Below are 11,122 nucleotides of genomic sequence, written 5' to 3'. Positions count from 1 at the left end.
GTGCGCCAGTTGTAAGAGTACGGAAAAACCTGTCAAGAAAGCTAGAATACTAACAGGGGGGTGTGAATTGAAATACTCTTTTCCTGCCCAGGAGACTTATCAACTTAGAGCCCTAAGCTGCTTTTCTCCAGAGAAAGGTGGCGGGGATAGCCCCCTGCTAACATCAGAAGAGCTGGTGAGAGGCACACTATAGCAAAGAGCAGGCAGGCAGGTTCTGGTTCGGGGTGGATGCTCGAGCAGGTCCAGGGAGTCCCTCGAGTCCTCATCCGCCTTGCCTGTCAGGTTTCCTCCGCGCGACCTTGTCATGGGTGGGATCTCCCATCTCCCGTGCTGGCTCCTGGCATCACTCCTCTGGGCCCCTCGCCCAACGGGGCAGAGGTGGCTGCGGGGCCCGTGCCTGCTGCCTGTGTGGATCCACACGGCGTTACCTCCTGGGTGGGGGTCTCGGGGGCACGGAACCCACCTGCGGCAGCTGACCCCAGGAAGACCGAGGCACTAGGCGAGGGGCCGTCTTCCTGGAGATGGGGACAGGCGTGGAGGTCTGCCACAAGCTGGCGCGTGCTGGACAGAAGCTGCTCTCCGAGGGCCTGGTGGAGGCCCGTCCTCACGGCCCCGCCCCGCAGGTGCAGCAGCTGGAGAGGAGCATTGGCCTGAAGGACCTGGCCATGGCCGACCTGGAGCAGAAGGTCCTCGAGATGGAGGCGTCCACCTTCGACGGCGTGTTCATCTGGAAGATCTCGGACTTCTCCAGGAAGCGCCAGGAAGCCGTGGCTGGCCGCACGCCCGCCATCTTCTCCCCAGGTGCTCTTCTGGGCCTTCCCGCCCCCACGCCCAGGCTGGGCTCTGCTGCAGGCCTGCTCCCTGCTCCTCACCCTCCGTACTCTTACACGTCCACCCCCACTGCATCCACTGCTCAGCCCTCCGCTCCTCGCTGGACGGGAGGCTCGTCCAGACCGGGGGTGGCTGACCTTGGCCCTCTGCCCAGAGCCCTGTGAGCTGCATGTTGACCCAGCCCAAGCCCCCCGACCGGCAGCAGGGCCAGCAGGGCTCATGCTCAGGCCCCATTTCTGAGCGCTCTGTGTCTGTCTGTGCCAGTGGCTGACCCCTCCTCGAGCCCGGGCTGGGTGGCAGGCGCTGTGGGGAGGCCGCGCGGCTGGCCCGGCTCACCCCCCTCCCCCACAGCCTTCTACACCAGCAGGTACGGCTACAAGATGTGCCTGCGCGCCTACCTCAACGGGGATGGCACGGGTCGCGGCACCCACCTGTCTCTCTTCTTCGTGCTGATGCGTGGCCCGCACGACGCCCTCCTGCGCTGGCCCTTCAACCAGAAGGTGCGTGGAGGGCTGCCTCAGGGCTTGTGTGCCAGGGCGGCGGGCTGCTGGGTTGAGCCAGGGATCCAGGTCTGGGTCTAGGTCAAGATGGAAGTGAGGGGACGCACAGCCCCGTGTCCCTCGCGGAGGATGTGGCGTCCCCGAGCGCGGGGCGGGGTCGTGTTTCTTCCCAGGGAGCGCTGCTCCTGGGCCGGGGCAGCTGGGAGCTCCTGCTGGGAAAACGCCCCTGAGACAAGTGTTCTCAGAGAGAAGCCCCACGGCCCGCAGGCCACGCGCCGGCACCAGCCTCGGGCCTCTGTCAGTGGATGGGCCGGGCCGGGCACAGACGGACAAAGCCCAGCCGACCGCAGAGCCGTGACCCCATCGCCCCCGGGCGGTCTCCTCCCAGGTGACCCTGATGCTGCTGGATCAGAACAGCCGGGAGCACGTGATCGATGCCTTCAGGCCCGACGTGACCTCGTCCTCCTTCCAGAGGCCGGTCACCGACATGAACATTGCCAGCGGCTGCCCGCTCTTCTGCCCTGTCTCTAAGATGGAGGCCAAGAACTCCTACGTGCGTGACGACGCCATCTTCATCAAGGCCATCGTGGACCTGACCGGGCTCTAGCCGCCTCTCGCGCAGCGTGGCCCTGTGCTGGCTGCGCGCCTGCTGAGCTCAGTCCTGAAGAGCCCGTCCTGAGTGGGGCCGGGCTGTGGGCTGTGTGTCCCTGGCGGGTGTGCTCCACAGGCCTGGAGCCCTCAGCCTGCAGCAGGGCGGCCGCAAGGAGCCCAGGAGAGGAGGGTCGGCCTTGGGCCTGGCTGCCGCTCGGAGGAGAGCCCTGCTGGGCCAGGCTGACAGGCTGCACGCGGGGGGTGCCCTGTGTCCCCTGCCCTGCAGGGGGTGGGGGGGCCCAGCCCTGCCGAGAGACACGTCAACTTCCCCGCCCGTGCGGGGAGGTGTTGGCAAACTCTCAGCTCTCTGTGCTCAGGCTGTCCTGGCTCCGGCCCTGGGGACAGTGACCCTGAGTGCCTGTGGCTCCCGGACACCGTGGACCTCAGGGAAGTCGGCTGTTCTCCTGGGAGACTGCTTGCTGGGCGGCTTCCCTCCCTCAGGTCTCACCAGGGGCTGCGTGGAGAGCGGGGCCCCAGGCCTGGAAAGTGCCAGTGGCTTTGTCTTCAGTGGGGGCCTGATGTGCAGTCGCCCCAGGAGCAGCCCTCACCCGCCCTGGGGGTCCCCTTGACAGCGGCAGAGCCCGGGCAGCCTGAGCACGGGATGCAGCTGGTGGGCCCTGTCGGGGCCTCAGCCCTGGGGCCTCCGGCTGGGCGCAGGTCCTGGCCGCTGGCTGTCCACACCCGCCTGTGCTCGTGACCGCGCCTGGGAGACTCGAGGGCCAGGTCCTCAGAGACCCCGTGACATGCGGGACGGGGAGGCTCCCTCAGCACCGCCGCTCTCACTGCTCTGGTTGAGACATTAAACAGCAGCAAAGCACGGAGAGTTACCAACTCCGTGCCCAGAGTTAACCACGTACACGTTTTGAATTACGTATTTTAATTAAAAAGAGGCGTTGCAGAAAAGCGGAGTCCTGCTTCCTCCCCCTCGCGCCGCCTCGGCTAGCCGAGGCGCTGCCCTCACCGACCCGGGCCCTCTGCTGTGTGTGTAATTTCCGTCTCTATGTGGGGTCGCCCACGTGTGAGACGTGTGCCCCGCGTCCCCCATGGGGCCTCGTCCTCTGCCCCAGGGTGGAGAGCCTGGCGTGCTGAGCACGGCGGGGTGTGAACACCAGCCCCCCCGTCTGTTGCCTCCCCACTCTGCTCCCACAGACACACACCTGCCCGCGTCCGTCTCGAGGGCTGGCATGGCGTCCCTGCTGCCCTGCGTCCCGCCCAGTCCTGCGCACAGGCTTGCAGCTTCGGCAGGACCCCTCCTGGCTGGAGGAAGTGCCTAGAGTCCCGTACCTGTTGGTGCTGCTGCGGTCGGCGAGGGGCACGTCCTGCATGTGCCAGATCCATGGCTGATGGTCCTCATGAGTTGAATTGTGTTCCCCCAAAGCTACAAAGTGCTGTTTCTAGGTACTTCTTAGAATGTGACCTCGTTTGGAACGACAGCCTTTACAGAGAGAAGTTAAAGGGAGGCGCTAGGCTGGGTGCAACCCAGCACGCCCGGAGCCTGTGGAAAGCAGAGGGGAGCGCAGGCTCGGGGTGTGCGCTGTGTCCGGAGCCCCGAAGACAGCAGGCAAGCCCAGGAAGAGCCCGGGAGGGCGCCTCCCCAGGAGCGGCCCTGCCAGCCGCGTGAGTTCCGACCTGAGCCTCCAGGACTCGGAGAGAATCAGTTCTCCATTTTCAACTTCCCGGTGTGCGACTCCGTCTGGGCCGCATAGGAAGCCACCGGGGAGGGCTCGGCTGTGTCTCCACGGCCTCTGCCGACTGGCTTCGCCTTTCGCTGAGAGAGGAGCACTGGCCTCTGCGGCGGTCACTTCTGACGTGTCTCTTTCTGCCGCGTGTGTTTTGAGGCCCTGCTGTTCGCTGCACACGTGTGTGGGACAGCTCTGTCTGCTCGATGGGCCGGCTGCCTCGTCAGGCGGCGGCGCTGGCCGCTCCCTGGTCAGTCACCACACACGCTTGGAGGACTCAGGAGAGGGTTTCCTGTTGCTGCCGCCTCCTGCTCACGGCGTGTCCTGTCGGGAGAGCACCTCCACCAGGCCCAACAGAGCGGGGCCTTCCCACTGCAGACCGAGTTCCGGGCTGTCCCCCTTTGCCCAGCACTCGGAAGATTGGCTGCTTCTGGGCCTCCTTGGTGGGCCAGCAGCTAGGGCTCCGGGCTTTCATCGCCACGGCCCGAGTTCAATCCCCGGTTGGAAGTGGAGGTCCCGCAAGCCAAGGCGTGCCCACCCAGAGTGCTGCTTGCTGCGGCCCTGGGTCTCTGGGAGGGCCGCATGGCCCCATGCGCCGTCCCCTGGGCAAGCTGCGTCTCCTCTCTGCCGTCAGCGTCCTGTCTTCACTCTCACCTCTGATTACTTGTGTCCAGGGGTGTGTGCTGTCCCCGAGTCCTGCTCAGCTTCTTCAACCTGTAGGTTTGTATCTTCCACCAAATCTGCGGACGTTGTCAGCCGCTGCTACTTTGAACCGCTTCCTTCTGCCCACAGCCCTCAGACCCACACTCGCCCTCACCTGCTCTCCTCTCCGCCCTCTGTCCTCAGTCACGTTCACCGGCTCTCCTCTGACTTCATCCTGCTGTTGAGTCTGTCTAGTGAGTTTGTTTCTTTGCTGAGACGTATCTGCCCTAACGTCTGTGGCACGGCGCGTGATGCTCACTTAGGTGTCTCAGCAGCCGCCACAGCCCTGTCTGCTCATGTGGATACGCTCGGCACCTCCGGGCATCTCTTTCCCCCAGATGTAGGTGGCTGGCACCTCCGGGTGTCTTTCCCCCGGTTCTGGGTGGCTGGCACCTCCGGGCGTCTCTCCCCGGCTCTGGGTGGCTGGCACCTCCGGGCGTCTCTCTCCCTGGTTCTGGGTGGCTGGCACCTCCGGGCGTCTCTCTCCCGGTTCTGGGTGCTTGGCACCTCCGGGCATTTCTCTCCCCAGCTCTGGGCGGCTGGCACCTCCGGGCGTCTCTCCCCGGCTCTGGGCGGCTGGCACCTCTGGGCGTCTCTCCCCGGCTCTGGGGGGCTGGCACCTCTGGGCATCTCCAAGCATCTCTCCCAGCTCTGGGGGCTGCTGTGCATTAGACTCGACGTGGACGTCATCTGGTCTGGGTCTGGTTAGGCTCAGGCTCATGGCCCCACCGCAACCTGTGGGCTGGATCCCACGTCTGCTGTCCCCCCCCCAAGCCCTCCTCTCTCGATGGGCCACGTGTGCACCCCCAGCCCTGGGCGGGGATGCAGACCCTCCTCTCTGGACAGGCCCCCTGTGTGAGCACCCCCAGCCCTGGGCGGGAACGCAGACCCTCCTCTCTGAACAGGCCCCCTGTGTGTGCTCCACCAGCCCTGGGTGGGGACGCAGGCACTGCTCTGTGAGCTCACCAGGCCTTGGGTCAGATCCTCGGGAGCAGCCCCACAGTCGAGGGGCTCCTGGGCCTCACAAGCCCTGCATGGGCTGTTTCTCAAGCCGCTCCCTCTGGCCTGGTTGCCGGCACCCCGTCTGGCCCCCAATCTGAAACCTGGCGCCTGTGGCCTGGCCGTCAGGCCTCTCCTCAGGCACCGCACCTGGGCCCACAGAGCCCTCAGAGGTCGCCCCACCTCTCAGCACTCAGTCCGCTTCATGAGCCCCTTTCCCGCCCCTCGGTGGGCTGGCGGCCATGCTGCAGGCCGGGCAATCGAAGGTGGGCACTGGGGAGAGGTGCGGTCCTGAGGCCCAGCTGCCCCGGTCCCGTCTTCAGAGCCTTGGGCGATGGGCCCACCGTGCTCTGCCCGGGAGGGGCGGGGCCTTGAGCTGCTCCCTACTGAGCTTGGAGGCTCGAGTGGGGGTCCTGCCCTCCATCAGACCTCTGCTCGCACCCTGGGGCCCGTCTCCTCTGCAGAGCCACTCCCAGGCGCCCCTGTTCCTGTTCTGGCGGGTTTCTGCTTCTCTGCTGTCGTCTGATTCCGCAGCAGCGGGGCCAGGCCCAGCCTCCTTTCTCTGTGCGAAGCATTCAGCCCAGTCGCTGTCCCTCTCCCGTCAGCTCCCTTTTAAATGTCAGTTTCTGCCTGTTCTCAATTCCTGCTCTGCTGCTTCTGCTTTACAGGTTTTGTATCTCCTTGACGGCTTTCAATTAAACATATACCCTATTTCATCTTGTAGCTCCTCTGGACCAGTAGCGTCCATGGGGTTTGCTGGCTCCTGCCTGCGGCTCCAGGGCAGTGCACCCTGGCTCCGCTGCTGTTGGGGCCCCTCCTGTGTTCTCACGGGTCCAGCGGTTTGCAGACAAATCAAGGGATGTGATTTGTGAGCGCCCCTGCTTCCGACGCGGTCCTGGGGTCTGTCCTTGGGGAGCCGCTGTGCTGCTGGCTGGCTCCTCCAGGCACATTGCCCTTTGGTCTGAAGTCCTCCTAGGCTAGCTTACCTGTGTGCGCCTGGCCCTGCCTGGCCCGTCTCCCTGCGGCCGGCTCTACTGTGACCCCGCAGGCGACTGGGCTGGCCCCTGCTCACCACTGCCTCTGGCTGGAAGGATGTGAGGTCCCCTAGGGCCTGTCCACGCCTTTCTCGACCATCGTGTTGAGGTGCCGTGTGTGGGGCCGACCGCAGTCCAGCACCGCTGCTCCCTGCGGGGCTGCTCAGCAGGCCTGCCGCCACGTCAGGGCCCCCACCCCAAGCGCCCCCAGATGACACAAGGGCCGGGCGAGCCCTGGGAAGGGCCGGGGCCACCCCTGCCCCTCTGCTGTGGCCAGCCACGTGCCAGGCGCCACAGGGCTCTGCCGCTGCCCCAGCCAAGGCCCCCTTGAGGACTCCAAGCCCTGAGCCGGTAGCTCCACAGGCGCCCAGGCAAGCAGAGCTCCGGTTCCCCAGCCGGCTGGCCCACCCGCCTGCCGTCAGACTCCTCCTGTGTCCCCTGCTGGCAGGGAGCGGGCACACAGTGGACCTGTTCAGGAGTTGGTGCCAGGGGCCTTGTTTAGACACGGTGGGGGGCTATAGCTGGGGACGCGAACTTGAGTCCCCGCTGGCCGGCTCAGGGCAGCTCCAGCATGTGGCCTGGGGCCCCCTACCCTATCCAGCAAGCACACCAAGGGCCCGAGTAGATGCCACACCCCTCCCTGCACAGAGACTGGTCAGCGCTGTGCTCCTGCAAACTGTTTATTCAGACCCTGAACAGGTGAGCAGTGACATGCAGGTCCCCTGGGCTCATGACAGCCTGACCTGCCTTGCAGCCCTGATGCTGGGCAGCTCCCAGAGGAGGGAGCCCCGGCTCCCTGGGCAAGGCTAGGCCATGAACAGTGCCAGGCCCCACAGGGGCTGCCAGGAGACACGTGGTGCTGACGGGCCCAGGGCCCGGGCCCAGGGGAAAGGGAGGGGTGAGGTGCGGGGGACCCAGTGTTCTGTGCACCCCGGGCCAGTCAGAGGTGACCCTGGCTGCCCGGCGCTGAGCGGCACAGCTGTGGGAGGCGCTGTGTGTGTGCGGGCATGGTGGGGGCCAGGCCGCGCTCCCTGCGGCCTCCCGGCCCCCTTCCTAAGGCATTCCTGTGGCGAGCTGCTCTGCCCCTGTGCGGTCTGGGCGGCGCTCAGCCCTGGGAAAGGGCCCCGGGCGTGCTTGGCAGGCCCAGCGGCTCAGCGCTTCTGGCTGGTGAACCAGGAGAAGAAGGGGCGTGGGCGCGGGCGCGGGGCCTGGAGGACGCGCACGGTGCGCGGCGAGCGCCAGGCTTTGATGGTGGTGTCGTCGCTGGCCGTCAGCAGGAGCTCTTGCTCCTGGGGGCTGAAGACCACCGAGTTGACCACATCCTCGTGCCGCAGCTTGGCCAGGCAGATATTGTAGTGGCGGTCCCAGATGTAGCCGTGGCGGTCCTCGGCCCCACTGGCGAGCGGACAGTGCGGTGAGCCCCGCCCCGCCCCCGACACTGCCCCTGCCCCGCCCCGCCCCGGCATCACCCCGCCACCTGGCCACGAAGTCCCTGCTGACGTCCAGGAAGATGAAGAAGCACTCGTCGTTGGGCGTGTAGGCGCGGTGCGCGCGCAGAGCCCGCTTCACCTCCCGCATGGTCTTGAGATCGAAAACCAGCAGGTCGATCTCCTCGGCGATGGGTGGCGGCTGCATGGGGTCGGCCACCACCGAGCCGCTGGGCCAGGCGCGGCTGTTCACGTACAGGTACCTGCGCCGGCACGCAGCTCAGTGTGAGCCCACGGAGCGCCGCCCGCCCCCGAGGCGCCCACAGAGGCCCACCTGTTGTCAGGGGACAGGCCCATGCCGATGATGTGTCCATGCACATCGATGACGTGGTCCAGCGCATCGAAGAAGGCGTCGGAGCCCCGGCCCTCGCCCAGCACGGGCCCGGCTGTGGTCATCTGGTGCGGTAGGATCTGCTTGATGCCTGCAGGAGGGCGGGGGTGGGGGCGGCGCCTCGGTGCCTGGCAGTTCCCAGACAGCCGGGGTGCTGCCTGCCCTGCACCCCCAGATCTGAACGTTGCCTGCCCAGGGGTGAGTGGGGAGCAGTGCTGGACTAGAGCGTGCCCCCCACCCCCACCCCAGACAAGAGGAGGAACGGACTTTGCCTACAGACGGACCCGCCCCAGGCCCCTCACCGATCTGGTGTGGCGAGTAGGTGAGGCAGCCGGTGGTGAAGATGAGGAGCTTGCTCCCGGCGGCGGCCCTGCCCTGCTCGGGGGGCTTGGTGTGGCCCTGGGCCAGCAGCTCGGCCACCTTAGTCTCCAGCTTGCTCTCCGGCAGCGGCGGCTGTGCCCGGCCCTCCAGGAGCCCGTCCAGGAGGCGCCGCAGGCCCTTGGCGCGGGCCGGGCCCGGGTCGCTCTCCTCGTCCTCGCCGTCGCCGCCCAGGTCGAAGACGCGGCTGGAGTCTGTGCCGGGGGCGCCGGCGTCCAGCAGGAGGTCGGGGTTGTCGAAGCGGCTGCAGTCGGCCACCATGACGGTGCGGATGGTGCTGGCGTTGAGGTTCTGGATCTTGAAGAGCCGCTTCACCACGTTCACGTTCTCCGACTCCACGTCCTGGGGGCGGGAGTGCGGAGGTAGGCAAGGGCTGCGGGAGGCCGCGGCGGCCACAGGGCCCCCCCCGCACGAACCTGGAAGGCGTTGTTGAGCCAGAGCACCGAGCAGGACGTGATGTCCCCGATGCGGTGCAGGTTTCCCGAGATCAAGCTGGTGTCCGTGAGCCAGCAGCCGAACACGTCGTAGGGCTTGTTTCGAACCCGGGATAGCAGAGCGAAGGTGTCTGAGGGGAGCACCAGGAAGGGGCGGGCGGGGGCTGGAGGGGTGGGGCGCAGGTGTCTGGGCGGAGGGTGGGGCGGTAGGGGCAGGGCGGGCGGGGGCTGCAGGGGCGGGGCGTTAGGGGCGGGGCGGTCGGGCCGCCCGCCCCCAGCCCTCTCTCACCTAGGCTGATGACCGCGATCTCTCCTGAGGAGGAGCTGTGGGGCCCCAGGAACACCCCGGACGCCAGCAGCAGCGAGTCGTCCTGGTTAAACTGGGAGAACTGGGCGTAGCTCCAGTTGTAGGGCCGCATGTCCGCGCTGTGCAGCAGCGAGATGGTCAGGTCGTTGTTCCAAATCTGCGCGGGGGGCGCCCAGCAGGCACGCCTGGTGAGCCCGCTCTCGGGGCCCCTCCTGGCCGGCGCCCGGAAACTGCCGTCGGGTGGGGTCCCTCGTCTCTGGCCTTCAGACCACCCGAGGCCTGTGAGTGCGTGGGGCTCCGGCCTGCTCTGGCGCAGCTGCGCACAGGGCCCTCTGCTCGTCTGTAGGCAGTCAGGGCCGCCCGGCCCCGGCCTCCCAGCCCGGGTGGCCGTCCAGGTTCCGACCCTCTCCGGGGGCCACTGTCAGCCCTAACCTCCGCCCGGGGCCACCGCCCTCACCTTCACCGTGCAGTCCTTGGAGCAGGAAGCAAACTGGTAGCCCGAGTGGGAGAAGCTGAGGTGCAGCACCTGGTCGGTGTGCTGCCGGAGCGTCTGCACCTCCACGCAGGGCACCGCGTCATAGAGGCGGCGGAACTCCTCGAACCAGGACGTGGCCGCTGTGGGGAGGGTCATGCTGGGGCCGCGGGCCTCGGAGCCCGGGCCCTGGCAGCCGGGGGCCGCCCTGCCCACCCTCTGGCCCCACTCCCAGGCCCAGTGCTGGGAGGCCCAGCCCGGCCGTCCCCAGCCAGCTGAGGGCCGGTGCTGACCTGGGTGCCGGGGCACATCTCGGGCCACCTGGAAGTAGCGGTAAAACTGCTCCCTCCACAGGAACTCGTCCCTGGACACGGCCTGCCACTGGCGGCACACCAGCCCGGCGGCCAGCACGTCGGCCGGGCCCAGGCTCAGGAAGATCTGGTAAACCAGGCTGTCTGGAAGCAGGGGTGAGCCCCCCTCGTCCATCGTGACATTCTGCCCAGGCGGCCCTGAAACACACACACAGCCCCCTTAGCTGCCAGTGGGACCAGGGAGGACACTGGCCCCCAGGCCCAAGGAGAGGCACGGGAGCCCGGGGCTGAGCGGAGCCGAGCCAGCCCAGCGGGTGCTCCTGCTCCACCAACTGCCCTGCTGGGCATTCCACTGGACTGAGCATGTGCGGAGGGCCGGCTGGCACTGCCTGCACAGCCAAGGAGCCAAGAGCTTCCCCAAGCCCCCCTAGACAGCCGTGCTCCTCGGACCCTGCACTCTGAGGTCCCGCAAGGCCCAGCGATTCCCTGAACACGCTGCTTCCCGGCCTGGTCCAGCTGGAGCTGGAGTTGCCATGGGCTCGGGGGACCGTCACCCCAAAAGTTCCTCTCCTCAGGAGGACAGGCTTTCTGGGTGGGGCCCTCTGACTTCCCCCTCACAGGGGCCCGGGGAGACATTGGTTGCCAGAGCTGGTGACCGCTCCGAGGCCCAGAAAGGAAGGGTCGGTGACCCCTGCACACCATCTCTGACCTTGCTGCCCCAGGCTTCGGAGCGGTCAGCATGGGATAGAGGTCCTTCCCAGGAGAGACTCCGGGCCGGCGGGACGAGGGCCGGCGCGGCCGCCCGTCCCAGACGCCGCCAGGAGCACCAACCGGCCCTGACCTCTGCCCTCTGGCCTGGGGGACCCCTGCCAGGTTGGCCGCAGGCCAGCGCGGACGCAGCCGGGCGAGCCGGGGGCGGGGCGGGGCGGGGGCGAGGCCGCCCAGCGCCCCCCACCCTCCTCCGAGGGGCTGCCGGGGGCGGGGGCGGGGCCGTGGCTCGGGCCGC

At 67.6% G+C, this 11,122-nt stretch overlaps 2 protein-coding genes across 2 annotated transcripts; one reads left to right on the top strand and one right to left on the bottom strand.

The window, feature by feature from the left end:
* Positions 1 to 432: 432 nt before the first annotated feature.
* On the top strand, positions 433 to 2,885 carry LOC120860782 (TNF receptor-associated factor 2-like). Its single transcript, XM_040236498.1, has 3 exons — positions 433 to 801; positions 1,183 to 1,331; positions 1,720 to 2,885. The coding sequence occupies exons 1-3, from the start codon at positions 522 to 524 to the stop codon at positions 1,936 to 1,938; spliced, it is 648 nt and encodes a 215-aa protein (XP_040092432.1). The 5' UTR covers positions 433 to 521; the 3' UTR covers positions 1,939 to 2,885.
* A 4,171-nt stretch (positions 2,886 to 7,056) lies between these two features.
* On the bottom strand, positions 7,057 to 10,947 carry LOC120860781 (F-box/WD repeat-containing protein 5-like). The gene is made up of 9 exons (XM_040236497.1): positions 10,826 to 10,947; positions 10,099 to 10,314; positions 9,791 to 9,948; positions 9,316 to 9,490; positions 9,009 to 9,157; positions 8,517 to 8,934; positions 8,158 to 8,305; positions 7,874 to 8,086; positions 7,057 to 7,791 (listed from the first exon to the last, which is right to left on the bottom strand). The coding sequence occupies exons 2-9, from the start codon at positions 10,289 to 10,291 to the stop codon at positions 7,548 to 7,550; spliced, it is 1,698 nt and encodes a 565-aa protein (XP_040092431.1). The 5' UTR covers positions 10,292 to 10,314; positions 10,826 to 10,947; the 3' UTR covers positions 7,057 to 7,547.
* Positions 10,948 to 11,122: the final 175 nt, after the last annotated feature.

This window comes from Oryx dammah, unplaced genomic scaffold (genome assembly GCF_014754425.2).
Source record: "Oryx dammah isolate SB20612 unplaced genomic scaffold, SCBI_Odam_1.1 HiC_scaffold_11200, whole genome shotgun sequence".
Classification (NCBI taxonomy): Eukaryota; Metazoa; Chordata; class Mammalia; order Artiodactyla; family Bovidae; genus Oryx; species Oryx dammah.
This window is presented reverse-complemented; position numbering and strand designations above follow the sequence as displayed.

What these genes read in the sequence shown, in the direction of transcription:
- LOC120860782 (XM_040236498.1), top strand. Translation starts at nt 522, where the DNA reads ATGGGGACAGGCGTGGAGGTCTGCCACAAGCTGGCGCGTGCTGGACAG. An exon ending in GCCCGCCATCTTCTCCCCAG is followed by an intron (nt 802 to 1,182) that starts GTGCTCTTCTGG and finishes CCTCCCCCACAG; the next exon opens with CCTTCTACACCAGCAGGTAC. An exon ending in GCTGGCCCTTCAACCAGAAG is followed by an intron (nt 1,332 to 1,719) that starts GTGCGTGGAGGG and finishes GTCTCCTCCCAG; the next exon opens with GTGACCCTGATGCTGCTGGA.
- LOC120860781 (XM_040236497.1), bottom strand. Translation starts at nt 10,291, where the DNA reads ATGGACGAGGGGGGCTCACCCCTGCTTCCAGACAGCCTGGTTTACCAG. An exon ending in AGATGTGCCCCGGCACCCAG is followed by an intron (nt 9,949 to 10,098) that starts GTCAGCACCGGC and finishes CCCTCCCCACAG; the next exon opens with CGGCCACGTCCTGGTTCGAG. An exon ending in CTACTCGCCACACCAGATCG is followed by an intron (nt 8,306 to 8,516) that starts GTGAGGGGCCTG and finishes GCCCTCCTGCAG; the next exon opens with GCATCAAGCAGATCCTACCG.